Raw genomic sequence first — 27,978 nt, 5'->3', positions numbered from 1 at the left:
CTTTTCAAATTTCATATAATGTTGATATAAGATTTCTCCAATTGTTGGTAATTTGCTCTGCTATATTTTACATGCAATACTAATAGAGAAATGGCAAAATCATAATGATATCTGTGAGCAATTTGGAGGTAAAAACCTTCATGTTTCTTGGGGAAATTGTTAAAAATGAATATAGCTTCAGAGATTTCACTGTCAGCTGGAAACTCTTATAGTGGATAGGGTTCTGCATAGTGCCCTTTAGTTGCTTTGCATGCAATAACACTTTCAACCGCAGGTAAATGTGATTTATGTTTGACTGTAGAACAGCATGCATTAATGGCTTTTCATCCTAATTTTATTTTAATTTAATTACCCCCATAGCATATAGTAAGTCTGGGTTCGATGGTATGGGTGTGTTGGAGCTGGAGAGTAAAATTAGTCCAGTCAAAGGACTCTAACTCTGGAGTTGGCAGTCTTGTCCCTTTTCAACAGGGTGGTGTTCACCGAGTGTCATGTTACACGGACCACCACCGCTGTTACATTTCCATGCATGCTTTATTGTTCAGTTAATCGTTCGCAATGTGTTCCTGTGTTATAGTAAACATTAGAAATTACATTTAATAGAGTTTCCTTCAGTCGAGTTACAAAAAACTAGGACAGCTGTGACGCTTTTCCTATCGCGCAGCCTTGAGATCTGGAACATCTTTGAAATCTATTTCTAGCAGCCGCTGAGCAAGGCGAATTGCATTCAACGAGATGATCCCAACACGAAGCAGCACTTTCCAAGACTGTTTTTTATTTTAAAATAACGTCACCATTTCGCAATGATCAAAATGGATCGTGCGTTGAAATGGGAATGTGAGGGGGCAGAGCCAGAAATGGAGGAAATGCAGGACGTGGGTTCAGAAATGATCAATATCGACGACGAAGAGGAGATTGAAGAACTCCATAACAGGTAGTTTCCCACGGGTGTGTCTTCTTCTTTTTTTTTTTTTTTTTTCTGTCCTATATTTTAATATTGTTTTAACCTTCCTCAAGCAAATCAAATATTGTTCACCATTTATTTTTTACACTGCCATAGACTGCTGTTTATCCCAATGTCATTTCAGGCCTTCTTGTACTTTCTATAAAATGGCAGTGTATCAAATTTAAATATAGTTTAAATTTTTTTCCTCACCTATTATTATTATTATTATTATTTTGTTTGTTTAACTTACTGATTACACTTTTACGAATGAATAATTGTACAGCAATGTATTCAAGAAAGGCCATAGGATATAACCGTTTGATATCTTTAGGTAAATTAACTTTTACACCTGTTAAGCAGATATTCTGCAATATTAATCTTTTCATTAAGGGTTTAAGCTTAAAAGTTAAGGTCTCATCATACATGGAAAGTTCGTGAGTCACTCAACCATGCTCTTAGAAATGAGAAATAGAAATGCACCCTCTGATGCAGTATCCATCATCAGAAGACTTTTGATAGAGATTTCATATAGGCTACATCAATGCCTATTCTTCCTCCCTTTTTTTTTAACCATACCAATTTCTAAACTTGTCTTGACAGTTTAAAGGAAGCAATGCAAGATCCATCCGTGAAACCCAAACTCCAGTGCCTGATGGTGGATCCATCCTTCTCCATGGTGACGGTACAGAGCGAGGACAGTGGAATAGTATGGGAGACTGCATCCAGTAGATGCTCGACCCCATGGGCTTCAGAGGGAAGCTCACCGTCAGAACAATACAGTCTTGAGGGCTCTGTAACACAGGGCAATATTGTGATCATAATGGATGAAGATAGAATCAAGAGGAGGAAAAGAACAAGCAGCAGATGCAAGCTGGGCGACAGGTTTAGAAAGTCAAGCTCCAGGCTGCCAAAAAGTCGAGTAGGTGAGGAAAGACCAGCAATGACTGAGGTATCTGTTCCGAACATCAGATTTGAAAACCATGAGGAGGAACACTCTGTTGAAACCAAGGATCAAGATTATTTTAACTTGATATCAGAGGGTTTCGAAATACTCAATATAGTTGTGCCATCGAAGTTCCCTACCGTAGATGAGGAAGAAAGCACTAAACTGGCAGAGAATTTATCCTACTTGGAGGATACACCTAAGATAAACTCCAAGTATAAGAAATATGAAGCTCTAGCTCCAAGCAGTCCTTGGAACATAGAGATAGACATTCAAGAAATAAAGCAGACTGAGAACTTGAAGGATTCGCCCGAGATTTCCGCTGATAAACAACCCAAGAATGATGAAACTAATTTGGACTATCTTGAGAAATTCACACTGTTAGATGTACAAGCCCCTAGTGATGGCACTGCATTGACAGAGAATCTTATACCAGAAGTGACTGGCCAGCCAGAGGAACCTTATGTGACTCAGAAAGACACAAAAGCAGATGACGTTCTTGATGAATCCTTTGTCATCATCAGTGATGTTGAAATTTTAGGAGAAAGGCTTGACGAAGTGTTCTACGGAAGTAGCTTCAATGCAGAGCCTGAAGTTCCTCAAGGGCGCGAGGACTGGGATGGGGCAAACGCAAGCTCTAAAACTCTCAAAGAGAGTGGGTCAGACTTATTTGGAAGTCAGGAATGTGTCCTCACGCCTGTGTTCCTCCCCACTGGACCTCCGAAGATCATAGATCCTGTACTTCTTGAGGAGCCAAGAGCAATGTCCTTCCACTACTCAGACCTTTATGAGGATGCATTAGGAGACAGGAAGAGAGAAGAAGACTTCTCAGATACAGAGAGTGTAGTTTCAGAAAGGTCTTTCAAAAGGCGATATTCAGATTCTGATGACGCAGATGGTTATCTGGAAAAATTCATACTGAAGGATGAAACTACAGTGGTTGACAAGGTACCTGATGCCAGAGAGGAGGAAGAAGGGGAGAGACTAGCATGGTTACAAAGTCAATTTGAACTCGCTGGAGGTTTAGTATGTGCAAAAGAAGAAAATGATGAAGTAACTGTCAGCCTATCAAGCGAGACGGATAAAAATGAACACATCAGCAAAGAGGACTGTAAGTCTACAGGGTGTTGTTCACCAGGGCATTGTGCTCCAGTGGAAACCATCGCTAGAGGAACAGTCACATCAAAGGACTTGCTCGTAAAACAAGGTATGGAATTTAAAAAGCAATGTGATGTGGCTGTCATTACCAAGAACAGTATCAAAACAAAAGGTGACCCCTTGGACATACTACCTCAAAAATTGGCTCAGGTACTTGAACCAGAAAGCAAATTCACCAAAAAAGATGAAGAACAGACAATTGATGAACACAGTGGAAAAGAAAAAATAAAGCAGACTGCTGATATTCAAGTGCTTGGGGGTTTAGCGCATAAAGATGCAATTAAAACTAAAGATGCATTTGACATTTTATCTGTAACAAAGTATTCAGAGAAAATCCAGGCTGAAGTATTACATGAAGTTAAAAGAATTGGTGGTTTTGAGGACAGTATGGGTAAACATCAAGAAGCAACTGATGTAATTGTTGAAATCCAGGAAACAAGTATTATTACCAAGAAAGACAAAGGAGTGGATGAAAAAAACAACATAAAAGGCAAAGTCGTTTTAGAGCGGAATATTACTGCGAAGGTTGATATAGACATTCCTGAAAAAATACAAGGAGAAACACCAGAAATATTTGCTCAGGAGGTCATCAGCATCAAAGAAACTCTGTTAGATGAAACAGAAACCAAAGCTGAAGAAATGCAGCATTTGAAAGTAGAGAAAGAGGTTGAACCTTCAGAAGAGTCTGAAACAGTTACAAAAACACATGCTACTGAAGCTGAACTTTCTGCAGAATCCTTAGAAAATACCTCTATGGTCCATAGATATGGTGAAATACTAGCTATCGTTGAGGATAAAGTGAGTGACATTGCAAGTAAAGGAATGATACCCAAAGAGAAACTAGAGCAAGGAATTGACAAAATTGCTGATGAAGAAATTGAAATAAAGCCAGAGCCTGAATCAGTGCATATAGCTTCAGAACAATCACTTCCAAGTGAAACGGATACAACAAGCACTGAGTTTCAGACTAAACCTGGGATTACAAGTGAGGATGAATGTTTGAAGAAAAATGAAGTCAGTGCAGCAAATGAGACAGACAAAGAAGTAGAAGTGGGTGCAAATAGTCCTACAAATGAGCCACTACTGCTTAAGCAAAGGCTTGAAAAGCAAGAAGGACATATTGATATACCTGAGATTGAAACTGAGGTTACAAGTAAACAGGGAAAATTTGAAGAAATCAAGATAGATGTTACAGAGGAAGCAAAGCAGGATATTGTTGCCACAAAAGAGACTGTTCAGGATGAGATGCCTGCTGAAAACAGAGAGACAACTAAGGAAGAAATGGTTGATTCAAGTCAAGCATATAGCTTGACAGAAATATTAGCTACTAAAATGGAAAGCATTGATATAAAGAACAGCGTAATAGAAGACACAGAAGATGTTTCAAAAGTGAGGCCATTACCTATACCAACTAAAGTGGTACAGGTAGAAGAACCTAGTAAAGGAAAATATATAACCACAGGCCATACATCATTAACCAAGGAGATCCCAGAGATAGAAACTTCTACTGGTGGGAAAAAAATTGAGAATAGAATGTCACCTGTGGTGTCAACAGCAAATGTAGAGGTAGGACGTAAGTGTAAGATGCAGGAAGCACATATAAATGACACACAGATTGAAGATATAGTGGACATACCAGAGCCGCCTCCACCAGTTGAAGAAGAGGAACCACAAGCAATGAGAGTTTCTCCTTTAGAGCTGGCGTTTTATGAGGATATAAGCAGAGATGGAAGCCTCAGAAGTGATAAAGGTATTTTCTCACAATTGCGAAGTTTTGCCCCTCAAGAGGACCTCTCTTCCTTTAGCTGCGAGCCAGATTTGCAGCAGGAAATTGTGGATGAACTTGATTATGAGATGGTCACAGAACAAGAGGCAAGACAGTCAGAACAAGCTATAGCTGAGGTTAAAGAGGAACAAGTTCAACTCGCAGATCAAACTCTGGAAATAAGCTTTGAATTTGTAGAGGATTTAGATGGCGGCCAGATGTCAGAATGTGAACCTCAAGAGGAGATTGAAATTCAGCCAATGGATGCATTCTGCCTTGTGTGTAGATGCCCAATACTGCTGAGTGACGCTGAGCATCAAAACCATGAGACATCCTCTTTGGACGAGGCCTTTGACAGTATTAAGGTAAGTAAATTTTCTTCTAAACATGCAAAAAGACAAGTAATCTATCTATCTATCTATCTGTCCGTCCGGCCATCCGTCCGTCCGTCCGTCTGTCTGTCTGTCAGTCTGTCTGTCTGTGATGAACAGTGCAAGGGTGTGTTGAAGTGACTTTTTAGGTGTATTTAAGTAATGTTACATTTTTTATAATGCTGTAACAGCGTGCATGCAAACACAGGTAAATATTGGGACACAGGTAAATATTACATTTTTGGCCATTAAAAGTAGTTAAGAATTAAAATATATTTTTCCTACATTCTTTTCTTTCTTTAATTTCGAATTTGATATCATGATTATGATTGTCAAAATGATGGTGTTGTATGATTCTAAATATTGGATACAGTCGAAATGGTAAAGATCTCTGAGGTGCAACAGGCCAGAATCTGTGACTTAGTAGTCTAATGCTTAAATACTGAGTAATGTGTCACCAATTTGTACTATTCATGGAAGGTTCCATAGGCATATCAGTACTGTTCTTTGGTTTTGTAGCCCTGTGCTTTGATCAGTGGAAAGAGTGGTAGGATATGATTTCCTGACATCAACTTGACATTTGATCTTTCTCAACTGGCCTGTCTGGAAAGCTTAAATGATGAAGTCATTGATTGCTCAAGTGTTTAATGCAGATGGACTCTTCTAATACCTAATATATCAGAATTATAAAAATATACATAATCAACTGTAAAATAAACAAAACAATTGTTGATTATTAAATAGTGTTTACATACAAATCCGAAAGATACAGAGAGACATATTTTTCTTTTATTGGCCATTAACAGCATTCGTAGGAGATGAGTCAGAATGAAATGACGCATAGCCAGTGCAGAAATGTCCCTCTCTGGGAGCATACAGCTGTTTCCATGGTTTATCTGTAGTTGTATTCCAAAGGACTACAGCAAGATTTGACATTTGCAAGTATGAAAGATGTCAAAGAGAACAAATAATGACATTTGCAAGTATGAAAGAGATGTTTGTTCTTAATTAATTAAGATATATGCTGGAAATGTGTTCAGGTTAAACTAGGCCCTGAACTTACCATATGCATCTCAAAGTGTTTCATGATGTATATCTAATGTACTTTCTAAAGTGGTAATGTTTTCAGAATCAGCTGAGTGAGTGCATATCAGCTTTACAAGGAAGATCAGAGGAAATTGAAGACTTTGTATCTGAGCTTGAGCTGGAATACAACACAGTGGAGGTATTCACAATACATTTAAAACATGTGACATGGAACCTGCACTGTAATAAAAACAAAATGCTTGACACACTGTATAATCATTATTATAGTTTATAGTTCATATAGTTTGTCAAACTCCTAACCCTATTTAAGAGCACTGTTACAATTGCTCATACATATTAGGGTTAGGGATTTGAACAAATTCCCAACCCAAGTATTAAACTTTGGTGCATAACTTGTTCCACACTGTTGATGTGATCAATTATAAAACAGATCAAATTATACACTTTGTTGAGGAGAGGTGTGTGATCACTTTTCTGAGTGATTGGACTTGGATCATTTTCACCTGGCGGATGATAAAAGTCCTGGATAAAAATCCCATAGACCCATTTTAGTGCTTGCAGTAGTGCACTGTCAGCTTGGAGATCCTATTAAGCCAAGAAAGGTTTCCAGTAACCCCTGTGCACCTGTGATTGTGCTGTTCTTCTGGCCCTCAGGAGAACTTTATTGATTGTGAGAAGATCATAAATGAGCACCATGACGAGGCACTGAAGCTGGTCATGGACCAGTATAATGAGATGTCTCATGCCATGGAGGAGGAGAAAAAAGCCAAGCTGGAGCAGCTGTATGACCAGATTGTGTCTTTCCAAGAGAATATTGACAAAGCCAATGAGACTATGGCGATGACAACTAAGGAGATGGAAGAGACGGACCCTCTTAAATTTGTTTCTGTGAGTCTCACCTCAATATTGTTTTATTTACTCATTCAAAGTAGGCACCAAATTAAGTTTAGTATTAATGTATTGATTGCCTCCAAGGCGTAAGGCCATATTTGCAGAGGAAGCGTTTTTTAAAGTGCTTAGCTAAGGTTTGTTAAGAGAAACAATGAGCTGTATCTGGAAGAGCCTTTGTTAGTCTAATCAAGCTGTTTTCCCCCCTTGCCAGTCATCAAAAGATATAAATATGAGGTAACTGAATGGCCTGAATTTGTGTTGCATTAGTGGCTTACTAACGTAGAATGTTAACGACAACTCATCATATATAGTATGCTTAGTAAATTAATCAAAACAGCCGCTTGTTGAAAATAATTGCCTTGTTAAGTTTGGTGTTTAAAAGACCTTTCAACTGAGTGTTTGTGGCAGACACATGAATACTATATAAAACATTTACAGCATGGGAGTGTTTACACACAATGGAAGTATGGACCCTTTTCACAGACTGTGATGACACATTTCCATCAATTTAGCAGGATATTGATTTTCGATTTTAAATTATTTAATGTACATTTACAGATATACAGATACAGTATATCCCTATAGTTTGTGTTAGATAACGTTGGCAATAATTCAAAAATTGTAAACACTGCTGCAATATTTCACATTTCAAATGAGTTTCAAAAACAGCTGCTGAGGGAGTGACAGTAAACTTGACATTCAATAATTTTTTCCCTTTTTTAGATAGTCATGAAAACATAATAGTGGACTTTTTTATTTAATTTAATTTTTTGCTGTTTTAAATATGAATAATATTTGCTATAGTCTGTACATATCTTTAGTTTGCTACAGCATTTCAAACCTGGAAATTTGAAAAGGGTTCATTGTGTGATAGATTTGAATTTTTTTATTATTTTTTGCAGTGTCTCCTTCCACTGATCCTTCTGTTTATTTTTGTTAATAGGTTGAATGCAGCTTTGGAATCCACCATGTCACTGGAGCTTGGTCCGCGAGGTCTACTGGTTTTTGAGGATTATGCCAAGGGCAAATCAGGCATTGAGAAGAAAAACAGACAAGCCATTCCAGGTGCCTCTTTGCCTCCACCAAGATAATTGCTTGCAAATAAATATCCCTCATGTTGTGCTGATTTAAATCATTACTTATTTTGAAGTGCCTCAAAAACCACATCTTCAGCCTCAAGAGGCCAATTCTGCCACTGGTACATCTGTCACTGTATACTGGAGAGTCAGTGAGGATGACATTATCGACTGCTTCCAAGTCTATTGCATGGAAGAGCCACAAGGAGGTTAGATGGGAGGGGAGAGCAGGGTTTGTTACTGTCTGAACTGCACAAAAATCCAATTCTTAATCAGTATTTTCGTCTTGTTTTTTCTGCAAAAATATCTAAACTTCCGTAAGGCAATATACAAAGGCCACACTTAAAAATATATGAATGTCATTGCATTATGTAACAAACAGTGCTGGGCAGATTACTTGTGAATTGTAATCAGGTACTGATGACAAATTTCATGTGAAAAAATGCAATCATTAATGTAATCTCAGATTACATTTTTGGGGTAATCTAATTAATTTTGGATTACTTTGGGATTACTTTCAACCTAATTCTATTTTATGTCGCATGCATTTGAGTAGGATGATCATTTTAACATAAAAGTACAAAGAGGAAGAAAATGTATTCCATTCTTTATTACTAACAAAAAGTGGCTAACAAAAAGAGCTCCTTATGAAATTTTTGCATTAAACATTAAATTAATGAAATAAACATTAAATCTAACAGCAATTACATGCATGGCTAAAGTTTATAATTCAAAACTCTGAGACATCATGTTAATTTTAAATTCATAAAACAATAGCTACATTACAAACATTAATGACTATAAAATCAACAGCAACTTTGCTAGGTCAAAGCTTTCATCTAAACACTTTTAACCCTTACTGATAGTCCATCACCTATTCCAAAGCTGAGGTGCAAGATATTATCTTTTGAACAGCAAGAATATTGTAAAAGAGCAGAATATTTTAAAACAGAGTTCCACCAGTTAACACAAGGACAGAGTCTTTCTAGCATGTCAGTCCACTGTCGGTCATCTTTGGAACACTCCCGGGAGGCTATTTCCAGTCATGACAGTGCAGCACCTATATGCTTGAATGGGGGAACACCAAAATCTCAAAAACGGTTGGTCAAGTTTACGATCAAAGATCATATTTCAAATCAGCAGGAAAACCTGATAACACTGGAATCATAAATTGTGACTCTTTACCTCATATTACGCTAAAAATGCAATTTTCCTGGCTTGTATAGCTAATGCGCATGCACGTTCTCGAGATGATTGAGAAGTGATGTCTGTATCTAAAAGGTGATTGGCTCTTTTACCTGTAAGGCGGGACTTCCTTTCTACATCCGTTGACTGTTGGGCACTTAGAGCTCCTTGGTTGGGCATTCCAATTTCTCCCATTCATTTTAACAGAAGTGGCCCCTCTGCTAAATAGTCTCTGCACAAGAAACAATTTTGTCAAGTTTTATGTCAAGTTTCATGCAGTGGACTCCACTGCATCAGCAGCAAAAGTAGAGTGATGGGCTTTGTTCCATATTGCTGCACATTTTGCAGTTGAACTATTGTGTCCCTCTTTGACCGTGAGCAAATACGAATGCGTTCAACGCATGCATACTCCAGCTGCTTTGTGATACTCTTTTAGTACAGTCAATGGCCGGCGCATGCGCAGATGATGCGCACAGACGAGGACCGCGTCCACGGGTCAAGAAAATCTGTGCCACGTGCGGTCAGGCTGCGCAGAATGTGCTTATGATGAAATTTGTGTCACGCATACTGTGCGCGATTAGCAACGTGGACAACCGAAGTGAACTCAGGCTTTTAAACCCAAACTATACTTTGGTCGGACGCGTGACACAAATCTCGTCATCAGTAGAGTGTTCGAGCACTGAACGAGTGCAACCTGATTTTTATAAAGGCCAAAGTATACTTCGGGTGTCCGCGTTGCAGATCACTCCACACACAATATGTGTGACGGAAATTGCGTCATCAGCACAGCCGCACGGTCAAGATTAGATTAGATCTGCCTAGATTTTCTTGACCAGCGCATGCAGTCCTTGGCTGTGCGCATCGCTGACACATGCACCTGCTATTGACTACTAAATGAATATCACGAAGAAGTCTTCGTGGGCATGCGTCAAAAGCGTTTGCGGTCGACCAGGTGCGAATCGATCCAGAATGCGCAAAAACGAAGTATACCTGGCCCTTAACCCAGCGTCTTTGAACGCACAGAATGCGCATGCGCCTTGAATTATTTGCACAAATTTGTGGATCCGTAAGGTGGCAATACTCACATTTGAGCCGTTGCTGTCATGAAAAAATGCTAGAAGAAGGCTAGAAAAAGATGAAGGTAAAAACAACAACAGTAGATATGCACATCAAGAGCGCGTGTGTGAGGAGGTCAGGAGATACTTGCATTTGTAACTCGAGTCTTAAGGAATATAAAGACATCTTTATTGGTCTAAACTCCTGAAGAGAAATAGTCTGTTGTCTTAAAGCAGTCATAGCGTGCATACGTCAACCACCTGTGTATGCACGCACCGTCAAATGGAGTATAGTTTAACAGGCTCGCGTTCGACTGTACACAGACGCTAAGTGTCCACGTCAAAATCAAAGTATACTTTGGGCTTTAGAGATGGAGGATCCAGTGGTTAATTGCTGTGGTAAACCACTCCATGTTTACCTGGCTGTCTAGTAGCGAGTATCAGTTCTGCATGCAATACACACAACCCTCCACCTCTCTTCCAAAAACACTCAAAGATTTACCGAGCATAATTTAGCGGTGTGCTGATTTAGAATTAAAAATATAAAAGATCAATTAATTATTAACAATTTACTGCCGTTGCCTCGTTACTATGTAATCAAGTAATCTATTAAAAAGTAACTGTAGTCCGATCATGAGTATTCTAAGATATAATTTAATAAAATTACAAGTAAGTGATTTTTGTAATCTGATTATGTTATCCAGATTACATGTAATCCATTACTGCCTAGCACTGGTAACAAAATATCAAATCAAGCGGGCATACATTTAAAGATAGCGCAAGCACACTTTTTCAGCAAAATGTTTGACAAAAAGAAGTTTGTTAAGTTTCAAATTCTAAAACAAATTTAAGACAACATGTATTTGGACACTTTCTGGTTGTCAAATGTTTGTGGAACATGTCCATAGTTAATCTGATGAACTACACCTGTGGTCACTCTGGACACCCATGTTTACTTGAGGTCAACTGACCATACATCCACTAATAATTACCTTGGGACCAGTGAGTTATTGCAAAAATGGCTCACAAAAGTGAAGTTAGTTCTGAGAAGAGGTCTAGCATCATTTGTTTGCACTTGGTTTGCTGATTGGTTATCTAAAGCAATGGAATTTACATGTATAAGTGTGTCCAAATACTTTTTAGGGCCACTGTAAAATTACCTAAAAAGCAAAATTGCATAAAATATTAAGATTTGTATTCAAAAATGTATCAAGAAGTGTATTTTGTCTTGTTCCATTGGCAGATCACTTGTTATAAGCGTAAATGTAATTAAGTTTAGTGACGTTTGCACTTAAAACAAGTGAAAAAAATCTGAAAAAGTATCCTGTTTGTAATAGAATTGAACAAAAGCATCCCAATTTGTCATAATGTTATAGTAATAAACAGACTTAATAGTATGTAAAAGTATGTCAGTGGGGTGCTCAGATCCTGGCTGCATGCTTCAGTTAAAGTGTGTTAAATGTAATTGAATCTGCAGCAATCTCAGAGGAGTACCGGGTGACTGTGAAGGAGAGCTACTGTAATCTAGAAGAACTGGAACCAGATAAGTGTTATAAAGTGTGGGTGATGGCGGTGAACTACACGGGCTGCAGCATGCCGAGTGAGAGACTACCCTTCAGAACTGGTCAGTGACTCGCTGTGTAAATCCCCTCTGCCTCGCATGATGCTTGTTCATGCCGTGTGAGATCGAGAAGATCATGTTTGCATATACATGTCATAATATATCATTCGAAAATGAGATAACCATGTGGATCCTTGGTTATATTGTTTACAAGATTTACATGATATTGAATGTAAATTCCAGTGTCAGAAATTATCTTTTTCATTAAGGGGCAATAAATGCCTCCTAGAATTGAATCCATTTTATATTTACATATTGTTGTCTAACAAATGTCAAACACTTGAACTGAATCAACTGGTCACTATGGTGTCTTAACCAATGACTAGATATTATTACTGTAAATGTATCAAATTTTAGATAACAGATAAAAAAACACAGTTGTTTCACTCCACATTTAAAATATTTTGGTCAATCTTAATAAGGTTTTTTTTTTTTTTTGCCATTTTAAACCTGAGCCCTGTTTAATTTCTGACCCTGGTGAATTCCAAAGTATACATCCTTCCAATCCAGATTAAATCAGATTGATCACACTGTAAATTTGACAACAGGAGGTCAAAAGTTGTACTGTTGAAATCGATTTGTACTTACCGAAATTTGAACCACTGCCCCCAGTGGCCAAATTTGGAAGTGTTGCTGAGGTGAATTTTCACAGGTGGTACCAAAAGCGAGTTGCATTTTTAGTTACAAGTGATGTAATACAGTCAAGAGGAATGCATCTTTTATTAACCCTAGTCCCTAACCCATATCCCAACCCTAAACCCATATATAATTATTTTATTATTTTAGAGCAAAAATAAATAAAAAATAACTGAAATAACTGAAAAATGCAGCCTCATAATCACTCTCACCATTGTTTATGTGAATGCATGTACTTCCTGGTTTTCATGGGATTAGAACCTGTGTCTTGGAGGTTGCTCCATGCTAGCACCAGAGGAAAATGTAAAAACATTTGAATTAAGCTTGAAAAAATGTCTGATGGGGATGGGGCTTCTAATCAACTCAGCAGAGTGGGGTTGATTTCAGGGTACCGGAACATTCGGAAGCAGCATATTGATTTCTCATTTGATCATGTTGGATGTAGTGTTCACATTCATCAAAACAAACTGGATTAATTATTTGTCATGCTGTGTTCCCCTAGCCCCATCTGTACCTGTGATCCAGACGGAGCAGTGTACTGTGCTGTGGGACTCTGCCACACTGCGTTGGAGCGCCGTTCAGCCCAGCGCTGTGGACAGCTTTACACTGGAGTATTGCCGCCAGTATGCATGTGAGAGAGAAGGACTTAGGTACAGTTAACTAGTCAAACAGTACGTGCAGCTTTCTGTACAAGCAGAATAGCATTAATGCCAAATATGCTACAATTTGTTCCTGTTTTAGTGAACAGTGTCATGATACCTTGCTAAAGGTGAAGTGTGTAATTTCTTTACAACTAGCGGCAGCAAACAGAATTGCAAAAATAGTAATTGTTTCCAAAGAGGTTTCCCCAAACACTCTAGCTGTCTGCTATGGTTGGTCAGACAGATAATCCCACCCCAACCTCACTCCATTGGTTGAGCTGATGTTGCTGTGTCTGACTGGTTGGGATGTGCCACAGAGCCATAGTGTTTACCCTTTTCAGGGGAAACAATCTGCAAATGGCATATTAAACTGGGATAGGATAAAGTATTTTAGCTTTGAGGGGAAAAAAAACTTCACCTTTATGGTATTAAATAGAGGCAACTTATTGAATGCTATGTTATTTACTATGAATATTTCATTTATCATATTTCACTAAGAGCTTATACACTCCAAAACACTCAGATGTGGTTTCCCATGATTCCTCAAGGGTGCACAGCAGTGCACTAGAGGAGATGTTATTGGGTATAATTGCACTTATTGAAAACAGTCTTTCCTTACACAGATCTATATCAGGGATAAAAGGCAATGAGCAGAGGGTCCTTCTTCAGCCCAATGAGAATTACCTCTTCTACATCAAATCAGTGAATGCCTGCGGGGCCAGTGAGCAGAGTGAAGCGGCCCTTATCTCCACCAGAGGTCAGATACAACGCTATTACATTTCATCATTTTAATATGGTATTATCATTTAATAGCCAGGTACTGTATTCATCTGCATATAGTATTGAAACTGTATTATTCAATCTTAAATTCCCTTTAGAAAGTGCTTTAGAATGTGGATAATGTTTAATTTGGAATTAAAATAATATAATGTTCATTCTGTTTGTGTTTGGGGTATGTTTGGTCTTGGCGAATGTTGTTAATTGTTAAGGTACGAGGTTCCACTTCCTCAGTGAAACCGCTCACTCAATGCTGAAGGTTTCAGAGGACAGAAACTCGGTAGAGTACACACAGGACACCTACAATAAAATGTCCTCAGTCATTGAGTAAGTACTTCAATTAGTCATTTATTTTCACTTTTACAAATTATCTCCATAAATACACTGCTTTTTTTTTTATGCTTAAGTATTAGTATAATGATTAAAATGAGTGAAAAAAAATTGTCAGTGGAACAGAACATACTGAAAACAAGCGGTAGTGCTTTACCAGGTTGTATATGTTAACATTCGTTATCGCAATAGTTAACATGAACTAACAATGAACAACAGTTTTACAGCATTTAGTAATCTCAGTTTTATTGTTAATTTCTACATGTAATTCTATCCCAAAGACATCAACAAAACCATTCTGTAGGTGAAATCCATGGTTTGATGACAACTGTAAAAAGGTTATTGAGGCATGTAAAAAAGCAGTAAGACTTTTCAATAAACATCCAACAACAGAAAATCTTACTAGATTAAAATCTGCCAGGCACAGGCATGTAGAGTTATTAATGAGATGAAGAAAAATAGCTGGAGACAGTTTGTATCAAGCTTGACAACAAATACGTCAACAAAGAGGATCTGGAATGCGATTCAGAAAATGAAAGGCAAGGGAGGTGGTCTTCAAATACAGCACATTAATCAACGAGGTACTCTACTAACTTTAAAACATGAAATAGCTAATAAGTTAGCAGAAACCTTTGAAAGGAATTCTTCAATAGAGGATTACCACCACGAGTTCCAGAAACAAAAAAAAAAGGGTGAATTAAATTTTTACTCCAACAATATAGAATCATACAACATACCTTTTTCTATGGAAGAGCTCTTAAACTCTTTAAAGTGTTGCCATGATACTGCTGTTGGGCCCGATCAAATTCAGTACCAATTTTTAAAGCACCTGCCCCAAAGTATATTATCTATTCTTCTGGAAAATCTGGAAATATACCATCTTCCTGGCATAAGGCTAAAGTTATACCTATACCTAAACCAGGCAAGGATTATTCTGACCCCAATAACTACCGCCCTTTAGCTCTTACAAGTTGCTTGTGTAAAACCATGGAGAGGATGGTAAATAACTTTCTTGTCTGGAAACTGGAATCTGATCATTAGATAAGTGACTTTTAGTGTGGTTTCAGACAATGAAGGAGCACTTTAGACCATCTTATCAGACTAGAATCTGTAGAGCCGAGGAGGGCGGGGCCGGGCTGGAATGAGACACACCTGGTCCCCAATCAGCCTGATGGGGCGCGAGGGATAAAGGCGGCCGGGGACGACAGTTAGGGGGAGAGAGAATTACAGGCAGCTGTACTGTGTGTTTTTAGTTGTGTGTTTAAGTTGTTTATTAAATTATTATTTTTGTTGTCAAGCCGGTTCTCGCCTCCTCCTTTCCACTGAACCCCCTTACACTGGTGCCGAAAGTTCAGGTATCGGAATCGGATCTGGAGAGAAAAAGTGGTACAGGTGCATCCCTATTTTTTATAATGGAATAATCGTGCATCATTTTAAGGGGATTTAGAAAAGCTCTGGTATTTTACACCAACATTTCCATACCACATGTGGGAAATTTTCATGAAAACTGTCAAGAAAATGTCTTAGATAATTCCATTTTGCATATAGAAAATTAAGCCTAATTTTAGGACCAGTGTAAGGGGGTTCAGTGGAAAGGAGGAGGCGAGAACCGGCTTGACAACTTGAATAATAATTTAATAAACAACTTAAACACACAACCAAAAACACACAGTACAGCTGCCTGTAATTCTCTCTCTCTCCCTAACTGTCGTCCCCGGCCGCCTTTATCCCTCGCGCGCCCCATCAGGCTGATTGGGGACCAGGTGTGTCTCATTCCAGCCCGGCCCCACCCTCCTCGGCTCTACAGAATCATATGTGCGTGATGGTTTTATTAAAAAAGAACATGTAGTAGCTGTTTATTTTGATTTAGAAAAAGCATATGACACAACCTGGAAATATGGCATTTTAAGAGACCTGCATAAAATGGGGTTCAGGGGACATTTGCCCATATTTATTTCCAAATTCTTGTCCAATAGATGGTTTCGAGTCCAGATAGGAACTACTGTGTCAAATTTACATACACAGGAGCAAGGAGTGCCTCAGAGTAGCATTCTTTCTGTTACTCTATTTATGATTAAAATCAATAGTATTGTAAATGTTATTGGATCCAATATATTGTGTAGTCTCTATGTTGATGATGTTTGCATATGTTACAGGTGGGAAACATGAATGTAATTGAGAGCCAATTGCAGTTATGCACAAATAAGTTGAATGTGTGGTCAGTTGAAAATGGTTTCAGATTTTCTAAAACAATAACTGTCTGTATTCACTTTTGCCTTCTGCGGTCCATGCATCATGACCCGGAACTGTTCATGGATGGAGAGCCCATCAAAGATGTTAAGGAAACCAAGTTCTTAGGACTCCTTTTTGATAACAAAATGACTTCTATTCCACATATAAAATCTTTAAGGAATAGATGTCTTAAAGCGTTGGACATTATTAAGGTGTTGGCAAAAACAAAATGTGGTGCAGATTGCACTGTACTTTATGCCTATACAGAATGCTGGTTCGTTCCCGATTGGACTATGGGAGTATAGTTTATGACTCTGCCAGAAAATCTTACTTACAAATGCTGGATACTGTGCATCATCAAGGATTGAGACTTGCTTTTGAAGCATTCAGGACTTCTCCTGTTCAGAGTCTGTATACCGAAGCCAATGAACCATCTCTTTATAACAGACGCTTGAAACTGGCTCTTCAGTATGCACTCAAGCTAAAAACATATCAATGCAACCCAGCCTACTTTTTAGTTTTCCATCCCCAATATCTACATTTGAATGAGGTCAAACCCAATTATATCAGACCTTTTGGGATACAGATCAAACCTCATTTAGAAAACTTGGATATTAATCTTGATACCTTAAGCCAGACATATTTCTGCCCTATTCCGCCCTGGAGTCTGAAAAAGTTAAATATCAACTTGGATTTAACTCGCAATAAGAAGGCTGTTACTATTCCAAATGTATATCAACAACAGGTCTTTGACATAAGAAGCCATTTTCCTCATCATAAACATATATACACAGATGGATCTAAAGTGGACAGTTATGTATCTGCAGCAGCAGTGATTGGTCATCAGCAATATGGCATTCGCATTCCAGGAAAAAGTTATATTTTTACAGCTGAGGCCCGAGCTTTGCTTTTAGCCCTGGAACATATTGAAAATGAACAAGAACGGAACTTTTTAATTTTTATTGATTCAAAATCTTGCCTTCAGGCACTTGAATCTTTAAAGACTAATCACCCTGTTATTGTTCATATTTTAGTTAAAGTAGACCTTTTACAGATGCAAAGTTACAGCATAGTATTCTGTTGGATTCCAAGCCATAGCGGTCTTTTTGGCAATGAACAAGCAGATATTGCTGCTAAAGAGGCCCTAACAACAAAAACCAGAAGGTGTCAGATTCCACCTTCAGACCTCAAACCCTTACATATTAAACAAATGGCAAGCAGAATGGGAAGAATGTGACACAAACAAATTATTTGAAATTAATCTTGTGGTTGGCAAAAGAATCATTAATTCTTTTAAATCTAGACATGATCAAGTGGTGCACAAGGTGTCGCATAGGTCATACTAAACTGACACATCAACGTAATCTCATGAGAATTCGTATGTATTCTTACGTAAAGTTTGGTTCTAGCAAACTTACATTTTCTTACATTTGCATAGACACTGAAACGTACAATATTGACTTATTGACAGCACCTAAATGTCATAATTTTATGTATTATCACCTATAGAAACGTACAAATGTTTACGTGCACTGTTTGGATTGATTAATATTGATTTAATAGATTTAATCAGTTAATTACATTTAATTTATAATCAATGAGATTAGTTAAGTGCCATCACTTTTATTTAATGCAGTTGTCATTATAATATGACATTTTAATGTTTTCATTAAGTTCTGTGTGATTTCTGCTGCCCCATACAACGTTTTAAAGGATTATATCACTTTAATCAAGACTAAATATTAAAATGAATAAAAACTCTGTAATCATTGAATCATTTATTAAGCATTTAGTTTTATTTTTGTTTGCCATGGGGCACAAAAGGAGTTTTCAGAATATGCCAAAAAACAAAATAAACCACAAAAAGCACCATAAAACGATAACACATTTAATTCATACATTTGTTAGTTATAATCCAAATCTTCAGACTGCTTTCTGTGAAGAACAGACCTAAATTCAAGCCTTTTATTCAACAGATCTCCATCTGCCGCAGCGCTGTAACCATCAACACGTGTTGGTTTCATTTGCAAAATTCAAAAATTGTCGTCTCAAGCATTATGACCAGCGGTTTTATGGCAGTGATGTCGAATACTCATTGGCTCTCAAGTGTCTCGTAACCGGTTGCGACATGCCGTATTCTGCGATGTATATGTTTTAATGAGATATGACAGCACTGTTATGGAGTGCATCAGGAGAAGATTTACAGTGATTAATAATATAAATTGTACTCTCCACCTCACACAATGCTGTTGTATGCCATCAGGGAGCACATCAGATGCAGCGCATTGCACTTTGGTCTACTTTTGTACTGAATTTTTCTGTGATTAAATTGATCTGCCTGTTATGTGTTTTATATGCTTAATAAATGTATATGGTTAGGTTTAGAAGTAGGTGTAGGATTAGCAGCTGTTAAAATATATATAAATTAATATATTGTAACAAAAATTATTGCTACTGTACATTGATCTACTTGTTACATGTTTTTATGTTGTTGAAATGTGGTCATATTTAGAGGTTGTGGTTGGGTTAAGGGATCCAAAATTTCTATAAAACAATAAAATATTTATAATCGATTTGTGTATTCAAATATATTTGTAATGGATTTGTCAATATTTTATGTTTCTAAAGCTGTAAATACATAAAAATATTTACGTTTTAGATGCTTTCAAATGTCCATATTGTACGTTTTACAATATCCATACATACAAACTTGTACGTTTAAATGTTACAAATATTAACGTACAAATAGCTACGTGTATTAATGAGATCAGGCTGGACACATGGGTTTTTATTGAAGGGTGAGGAACCACCAAAATGTCATTATTGTAATATTACTCTGACTGTGAAACATATTCTTTTGGACTGTACTGCTTTTAATGTAATTAGGCTACATTTCTTTTCAGATAATATTTTAAAGGATTTGTTGAGTACAGGGTCACCTGGAAAACTTTTAGAATTTTTAACACAAATACAGTTAAAGAATCTTATTGTAATGTCTGGTGTGTTTGTTCATGATATTCATGTCTTTTATTTTGATATCTAGTTCCTGTATCATGTCATGTGTTCCCTAGTCATGTGATTCCTGTTTCCCTCCATGTTCTTGTGTCTTGTTTTCATTGGGTTATTGTCTTATCAGTTCTGTTTGTTCATTGGTTCCCTCGTCATTGTTTTACCTCTTGTCCATGTATTTAAGCCCTCATGTTTTCCATTGTCTTTTGTCAGGTATTATGTTTGGTAACGTTGTCAAGTCAAGTCAAGTCAAGTCAAGTTAAAGTTAAAGTCAAAGTTAAAGTTAAGTCAAGTTCATGTTTATGTTTATGTTTATGTTTTGTTTAGTTCATGTTTATAGTTAGGGTTATTGGATCTCACTTTTGTTAATAAAATTACACTTGGGTTCTTCACTCCATCGTAATTGTCTTTGTCATTGCCAGTACCAGCAGCATCATTACAGAAATACCTGACCTAACCATGAACCCAGCAATCTGACTCCTACGCCTGCGTCAGGGGAATCGTCCCCTAGAGGATTATGTGGAGGATTTCTGTGCTCTGGCCTGCCGGGTGGACTTTAATGAGGTCGCCCTCAAAGACTGTTTCCGTTTTGGATTAAGTGAGCCAATTTCCTCTTTGATGCCTGGTGGTCGCAGTTCCCTCAATCTGGTTCAGTATATCGACCTTGCCCTGCAGATTACTGGTTCTACGTTCACTGTGGGGAGGCGGATGCCGAGCCGGAGTCCCACGTCATGGCGGATGCCGAGCCGGAGTCCTACGTCATGGCCGACGAGCCGGAGTCCCACGTCATGGCCGACGAGCTAGCATCATCTTTTGCCCCGGATCCTGAGCCTACTCCATGCCATGTCACAGCAACGCCTCAGCCTGCTCCTGCCATGTCACAGCCATGCCTGAGTCTGCTCCACGCCATGTCATGGCCACATCTGAGCAGTTGGACCTGGAGATGGTTCCCGCTCTTGTACCCACCCTATGGACGCTTCCTCATGATCAGGCAAGGGGAACTTTCGACCCTCCGACCCCACCTGGACCCTCTGAGCCCTGGACTCCACCTTGGCCTGTCGATCCCTCGACATCACCACGGCTCTACGTTCCCTGGGCTCCACTGCGGTCCTTCAACCTGTTGGCTTTACTGGGGTCCCTCGTCCCTCCAGCTCCTCCTTGGTCTGTCGGTCACCTGGCTCCGCCTTGGCTTTCTGATCCTCTGGCTGTGCCTCATCCCTCTGATCCGTCAGCTCCACCAGGGACCTCCATCCCTACGGCTCCGCCTTGGTCCTCAGTCCCACCGGCTCTGCCTCAGTCTTCTGATCCCCCAGCTCCGCCTTGCTCCTCCGAGCCTCCAACACTGCCTTGGTCCTCCCTGCCTCCGGCTCCACCCTTGCCCTTCAAGTCTTTGGCTATTTTCTGGGTACCAAGTTCCCTGGTGTCACCCTTCAAGTCTCTCACGGCTCTGCCTTCCATGGCTCCACCCCTCGAGCTTCTCAGGGCCCCACTTTCCATTGACTCTGCCCTGGTCCCATGCCCCACGCCCTGTCTTTCTAGGCCACGCCCCACACCATTCCAAGCCACGCCTCAAGACCCCCCCCCCCCAGCTCTCTACATGTGTTTGTCTATGTTTTGGGGCGTCGGGAGCTGCCCCTAGTGGGGGGGATATGTAATGTCTGATGTGTTTGTTCATGTTTTTCATGTCTTTTATTTTGATATCTAGTTCCTGTTTCATGTCATGTGTTCCCTAGTCATGTGATTCCTGTTTCCCTCCATGTTCTTGTGTCTTGTTTTCATTGGGTTATTGTCTTATCAGTTCTGTCTGTTCATTGGTTCCCTCATCATTGTTTTACCTCTTGTCCATGTATTTAAGCATCATGTTTTCCATTTGTCTTTTGTCAGGTATTATGTTTGGTAACGTTGTCAAGTCAAAGTTAAGTTTGTTTTGTTTAGTTCATGTTTATAGTAAGGGTTATTGGATCTCACTTTTGTTAATAAAATTACACTTGGATTCTTCACTCCATTGTCATCGGCTTTGTCATTGCCAGCACCAGCAGCATCATTACACTTATATAGAATTTTTATATATATATATATATATATATATATGTGTGTTTTCTTTTATGTTTTAATGTATTTTATCTTTTTTGCTGTATTTATTTATTTTTTTATTAAAACTTGTACTTGCCTTGATATAGCCCTTGATGCTGATATGGCAATAAACAGCAAAAACAACAACTACATGTAATTATGCATTTTTTAAAAGATATATATGATAACAATATGAACTAACAATATTAACAATGTAACAAACTTGCAATCGTATACTTCTAAATGAACATTAACCACTATTAATAAATGCTGTGAAAAATTATTGTTGTGAGTTCATCAGTGTTAGGTGTGATGCATTACTAATTAATTACTGTAATTCAATTACTTTTTCATTGAAAAAAGATATTACTCTTAATTTTTCAGTAATTTAATTACAGTTACATCTGATGTAATTGTGTTAAATACTGTATAGAATATAGAACAATTCTATATAAAACAATAGTACATTTAAAATCGAAATGTAATGTCTAAATGTATGTTAAAATTTATCTTTTCTAATTTAATGCAGCCCCCTTAAATTATTTGGCTAGTTTATGAATAATTTACTTGATTTTATATGATTTATTTGAAAGAATTAAAAGAACAGTTTCATGTCTATCCTTGTATTTTTCGTCTGGTCGAAGCTGATAAGGGTTTTAGAAAGTAATTAGTAATAAGTAATGCAATTACTTTTCAGACAGAGTAATTAGTACAGTAATCTAATTACTCTGTAGAAGATGTAATTAGTGGTTAGTAATTAACTACTTTTTTAGAGTAACTTACCCAACACTGGAGTTCATGATACCTAATGCATTAATTTTTAAGTATAGAATCTTATTGTAAAATGTTACCCAACAATCTTAATATCAGTTTTGCTGCTCGTTTCAATTGTGTAACACACAAATATTGAATAAGACTAGGGTTTTTGCACTTATTTTATTTGTTCCTAAGCACAGATTTATTGATGTTACATTGAGGTCGGCAGATGATATGAGTTACAGTAAATGCATCTATTTGGAAATTTCCCAGATGCCCAGCTGTCATGGGTGAGCTCCTGCCTTCACTTGGATATTACTACTGGGAGACAGAGGTTTCCAGGTGCAAAGCGTACCGCATTGGCGTTGCATATCCAACAGCATCACAAACCAGCACGTTGGGGGAGAACAGCACCTCCTGGTGTTTGCACTGTGTACCTACATCTATAAGGTATTGCAGACTCGTGATGTACAGTAGCTGCATACATTTGTGTTTGTGAATATATCTGTATTTCATTATTCCAAACAGAAACAAAGGCCATGAAATATTTATTTTGACAAGTAACATTGTTGGCCTTAAAGTAAGTGTCCAGCCCCCCCCCCAAAAAAAAAGTGATTTTCATTTTATTAAACAACTTGGTAGGTCTTTGTAACCGCATTATGGTCCATGAAAATAATAGGGCTCTTTGGCAGTCAGTGAAGTAAACAAGCAAGCATTCAAAATTAATCAAAATTACCCTTTTAAACAATCTCAAAAGTCATTGATTAATCCATAGTGAAATGACCCAACATTTTTCCAAGTCTCTGCAAGCTTTTTCAAACTCTCTTTAATATATTACAGTACACCAAACTGACATCAAATCAAATCAAATCAAATCAAATCACTTTATTGTCACACAGCCATATACACAAGTGCAATGGTGTGTGAAATTCTTGGGTGCAGTTCCGATCAACATAGCAGTCGTGACAGTGATGAGACATATAACAATTTACAATAACATCAAATTAACACAACACAATTTAAACATCTAATATACACATAATTACACACAACAATATACAAATAATAACATACACTGTACAGTATACAATACGCTGTTTTTGTTTTTTTGTTTTTTTGTTTTTTTTACTATATAGATACACATTATTCAATAAAAATTAAAAATTAAAATATAAAAAAATAAAATATATATATATATATATATATATATATATATATATATATATATATATATATATATATATGAATGTACAGTATTGTACTGTATTGACATTCAGGCTGTCGGTTGATAGTCAGTTGTTAAGAGAGACATAATATAATAATAATATAATTTATGACAGTCCGGTGTGAGATATAAGAGTAAGAGTAATAAAGTGCAGTGCTGATGTATATTGATCATGAGAGATCAAGAGTTCAGAAGTCTGATTGCTTGGGGGAAGAAGCTATCATGGAGTCGGCTGGTGCGGGTCCTGATGCTGCGATACCGCCTGCCTGATGGTAGCAGTGAGAACAGCCCATGGCTCGGGTGGCTGGAGTCTCTGATGATCCTCCGAGCTTTTTTCACACACCGCCTTGTATATATTTCCTGGAGGGAGGGAAGCTCACCTCCGATGATGTGTCTGGCAGTTCGCACCACCCTTTGCAGTGCTTTGCGGTTGTGGGCGGTGCTATTGCCATACCAGGCAGAGATGCAGCCAGTCAGGATGCTCTCTACAGTGCAGGTGTAGAACCGTGTGAGGATGTGGCGGTTCATTCCAAACTTCCTCAGCCGTCTCAGGAAGAAGAGGCGCTGGTGAGCCTTCTTCACAATGACTTCAGTGTGGATGGACCATGTGAGTTCCTCAGTGATGTGGACACCCAGGAACTTGAAGCTGCTGACTCTCTCCACTGGTGCTCCATTGATGGTGATGGGACTGTGTTCTTTGTCTTTTCTTCTGAAGTCCACCACAAGCTCCTTTGTCTTACTGACGTTGAGGGAGAGGTTGTGCTCCTGACACCAGTGTGTCAGAGTGTGCACCTCCTCTCTGTAGGCTGTTTCATCATTGTCAGTGATCAGACCTACCACCGTCGTGTCATCAGCAAACTTAATGATGGCATTGGAGCTATGTGTTGCCACACAGTCATGTGTGTACAAGGAATACAGTAATGGGCTGAGAACACAGCCCTGTGGGGCTCCAGTGTTGAGGATCAGTGATGAGGAGATGTTGCTGCCTATTCTAACCACTTGGCGTCTGCTTGACAGGAAGTCCAGGATCCAGCTGCACAGCGAGCTGTTTAAGCCCAGAGCCCGGAGTTTCTCATCTAGCTTGGAGGGCACTATGGTGTTGAATGCTGAGCTGTAGTCTACAAACAGCATTCTCACATAAGTGTTCTTTTATTCCAGGTGGGAGAGAGCAGTGTGTAGTGTAGATGCAATGGCATCATCAGTGGAGCGGTTGTTGCGGTAAGCAAACTGCAGCGGGTCAAGATTGAGTAGCAAGACAGAGCAGATGTAATCTCTGATTAGTCTCTCAAAACATTTGCTGATGATGGGGGTCAGAGCAACAGGACGCCAGTCATTTAAACAAGTTATTTTTGATTGTTTTGGAACAGGCACAATGGTGGATGTTTTAAAGCATGTGGGGACCACAGACAAAGAGAGGGAAAGGTTGAAAATGTCCGTTAAAAACACCAGCCAGCTGGTTCGCGCACGCTCTGATGATGCGGCCCAGAATGCCGTCTGGACCCGCGGCTTTGCGGATATTCACCCGTCGGAAGGATCGGGTTACATCCGCTACAGAGATGGAGAGTGAACTAACCTCTGTAGCTTCAGCCGCGAGAGCTCTCTCCGCGAGGGCGGTGTTATTTCCCTCGAAACGAGCATAAAAAGTATTTAGCTCATCCGGTAGAGAGGCAGCGGTGTTCATGGCGGAGTTTTTATTCCCTTTAAAGTCCGTGATGATGTTAATTCCCTGCCACATGCTTCTAGAGTTGGTGGTGTTAAACTGTCCTTCAATCTTGCTCCTGTACTGGCGTTTTGCTGTTTTGATAGTTTTTCGGAGGGCATAACTGGCTTGTTTATGCTCCTCCGTGTTCCCGGAATTAAAAGCAGAGGTCCACACATTAAGTGCCGCGCGAACATCGCTATTTATCCATGGTTTCTGATTCGGATAGATCCATATTGTTCTGGTCGGAACAACGTCCTCTACGCACGTTCTGATGAAACACATTACGCTATCAGCGTAAAGCTCGATGTCGTCATCAGAGGCGGACCGGAACATCTCCCAGTCCATGTGATCAAAACAGTCCTGTAGCGTAGAGTCTGATTGGTCCGACCAGCACTGGATCGTTCTGAGGGTGGGTGCTTCCTGTTTCAATTTCTGCCTGTAAGCGGGCAGAAGCAGAATGGAAGAGTGGTCCGATTTGCCAAATGGTGGGCGGGGGAGCGATTTGTAGCCATCCCGGAACGGAGAGTAGCAATGATCCAAAACCCGGTCCCCTCATGTGTTGAAACTAATGTGCTGGTGATATTTTGGTGCGACTGATTTTAAACTGGCTTTATTAAAGTCCCCGGTCACAATGAACGCGGCCTCAGGGTGCGCGGTTTCCTGCTCACTTATAATCCCGTACAGTTCCTTGAGTGCCCGGTCTGTGTCGGCTTGTGGCGGGATGTACACAGCAGTGATAATGATCGCTGTGAATTCCCTCGGTAGCCAGAATGGTCGACACAGAAGCATAAGAAATTCCAGATCAGGAGAACAGAAAGACTTGATGGAATGTACGTTCCTCTGATCACACCAGGATTTGTTGATCATAAAACATACACCACCTCCTCTAGTTTTACCTGAGAGGTCTTTCGCTCTGTCTGCTCGGTGCATGGAGAACCCCGCGGGTTCAATGGCTGAGTCTGGAATCTCTGCAGACATCCAAGTTTCTGTTAGGCAGATAATGCAGCAGTCCCTCGTCTCTCGTTGGAAAGAGATCCGCGCTTTCAGCTCGCAGAGCTTGTTATCCAGAGACTGAACATTTGCCAGTAGAATAGTGGGTAGTGGGGGTCGATTTGCGCGGCGTCTTACTCTGATGAGAACGCCGGCTCTGTTTCCCCTTTTCCTCTTGCGTTTCTGCGGCCGTGCTGCCCAGACAAAGGGCTCCGCTGGCGTGTTTGTAAACAGCGGGTCGGCATTGAGGAATGTGAAGTCTGGTTTTCGGTGTGAGATCACTGAACCAATGTCCAAAAGTGTTTGTCTGTCGTAGACAATGAGGCAGACAACATCCAAGACAAAAAACATAAGAATTGTAAACAAAACAAACAAAACATTGCTATGTTGTGTCGGAGCTCGCAACGCAGCAGCCATACTCGGTGCCATCTTGAGTCCATTGTGCTTCATTGAAAATGTTTCTTTGGAGAGAGTCTTGAATCAAGACATTTTTTTTTTTAATGATACAGAATACACACATCTAAATAGATATGCTTTCCAAATGATTTTCTCCCAAAATTGATGAAAGGAAAATGTATCAAACATAAAATCAACAGAAAGACTGCTGTACTTCAGAAAATCCCAGGTGTACAAATATGAAGGTGACATTACATGTTTTATTGTCAAATGTTAACCCCAACCAGTCCAAGCATATCTCCTCTTGCATCTTCACCTTTACCCCTGTGATTCATTGTCTACTCCCAAAACTAAATTGCCCCTCTGGGATTAATCAGGTTGTATTGCACTGTATTGTTTTGTATATTAACCGCTCTTCTCTTCAGCTGCAGATTTGAGCTGCTTCATGACTGTGTGGAGTCTGACATCTTTGTAATGGACGTACCTACACGGATCGGCACTCTGTTGGACTACAGCCAGGGTCGGCTTTTCTTTTTTAATGTCCAGAACGGGCAGCTCTTGAGCACTTTTCAGCACACCTTCACTCTGCCCTGCCACCCTGTCTTTGTCTTAGAGCAACCGGGTAACCTAGAGCTGAAAATGACCATGGACGTGCCAGAGTTTGTCAAGCACTGCTAGTTTACATCACTTACACCTCAGTGATCTGGCTTGCTAGTGTGACAAGATATGAATCAAGTAATTTTTTTAATTGACTTTCTTAATTATATATTAAATTGTATTTTGCTATCGTGAAAAGTTATTCAGTACTACTAAATGGCATGAATTAAAGGATTTTGAGAAATGTTTAGTTTGGCTAATTTTGGGAAAGGAGGAATTCCTTTTGAAGCTGTGCTTTTAAGTCCCTTCAAACTAGTTTTGTGGTTTTGAGCCATTGCGTTGTTTTTTGTATATCTGAAACAGAACGTGCATGCAACAAGTTTTATTGTTATATTTGATAAAAATTCAGGGTCACTTTATAATATATTAAATGTCAGTGTATTTATTTTGGAAGCTGCAAGCTTTCACCTAGGTTGTTTGAATAAAACAGATGTTGGCAGTGGTAATAACAGGCTTTTCATAGCTGAATTCTCCCTCCGAGAAGACACGTTTTGAA

At 39.0% G+C, this 27,978-nt stretch overlaps 1 protein-coding gene across 5 annotated transcripts; it reads left to right on the top strand.

Moving 5' to 3' along the window:
- Positions 1 to 550: 550 nt before the first annotated feature.
- Positions 551 to 27,978, top strand: LOC127436430 (cardiomyopathy-associated protein 5-like). 5 transcript variants are annotated; one of them, XM_051690574.1, is made up of 13 exons: positions 551 to 934; positions 1,547 to 5,177; positions 6,313 to 6,408; positions 6,885 to 7,118; positions 7,333 to 7,355; positions 8,065 to 8,186; positions 8,272 to 8,406; positions 11,915 to 12,061; positions 13,197 to 13,344; positions 13,959 to 14,092; positions 14,325 to 14,439; positions 22,786 to 22,962; positions 27,257 to 27,978. In XM_051690574.1, the coding sequence occupies exons 1-13, from the start codon at positions 804 to 806 to the stop codon at positions 27,501 to 27,503; spliced, it is 5,340 nt and encodes a 1,779-aa protein (XP_051546534.1). In that variant the 5' UTR covers positions 551 to 803; the 3' UTR covers positions 27,504 to 27,978. The 5 variants fall into 5 exon arrangements, 4 of the variants coding, with proteins under 4 accessions (XP_051546534.1, XP_051546525.1, XP_051546544.1 ...); XM_051690565.1 differs by having other exon boundaries at positions 27,251 to 27,978; XM_051690584.1 differs by lacking the exons at positions 22,786 to 22,962; positions 27,257 to 27,978 and adding an exon at positions 20,106 to 20,229.

Source organism: Myxocyprinus asiaticus, chromosome 4, assembly GCF_019703515.2.
Source record: "Myxocyprinus asiaticus isolate MX2 ecotype Aquarium Trade chromosome 4, UBuf_Myxa_2, whole genome shotgun sequence".
Taxonomy (NCBI): Eukaryota; Metazoa; Chordata; class Actinopteri; order Cypriniformes; family Catostomidae; genus Myxocyprinus; species Myxocyprinus asiaticus.
This window is presented reverse-complemented; position numbering and strand designations above follow the sequence as displayed.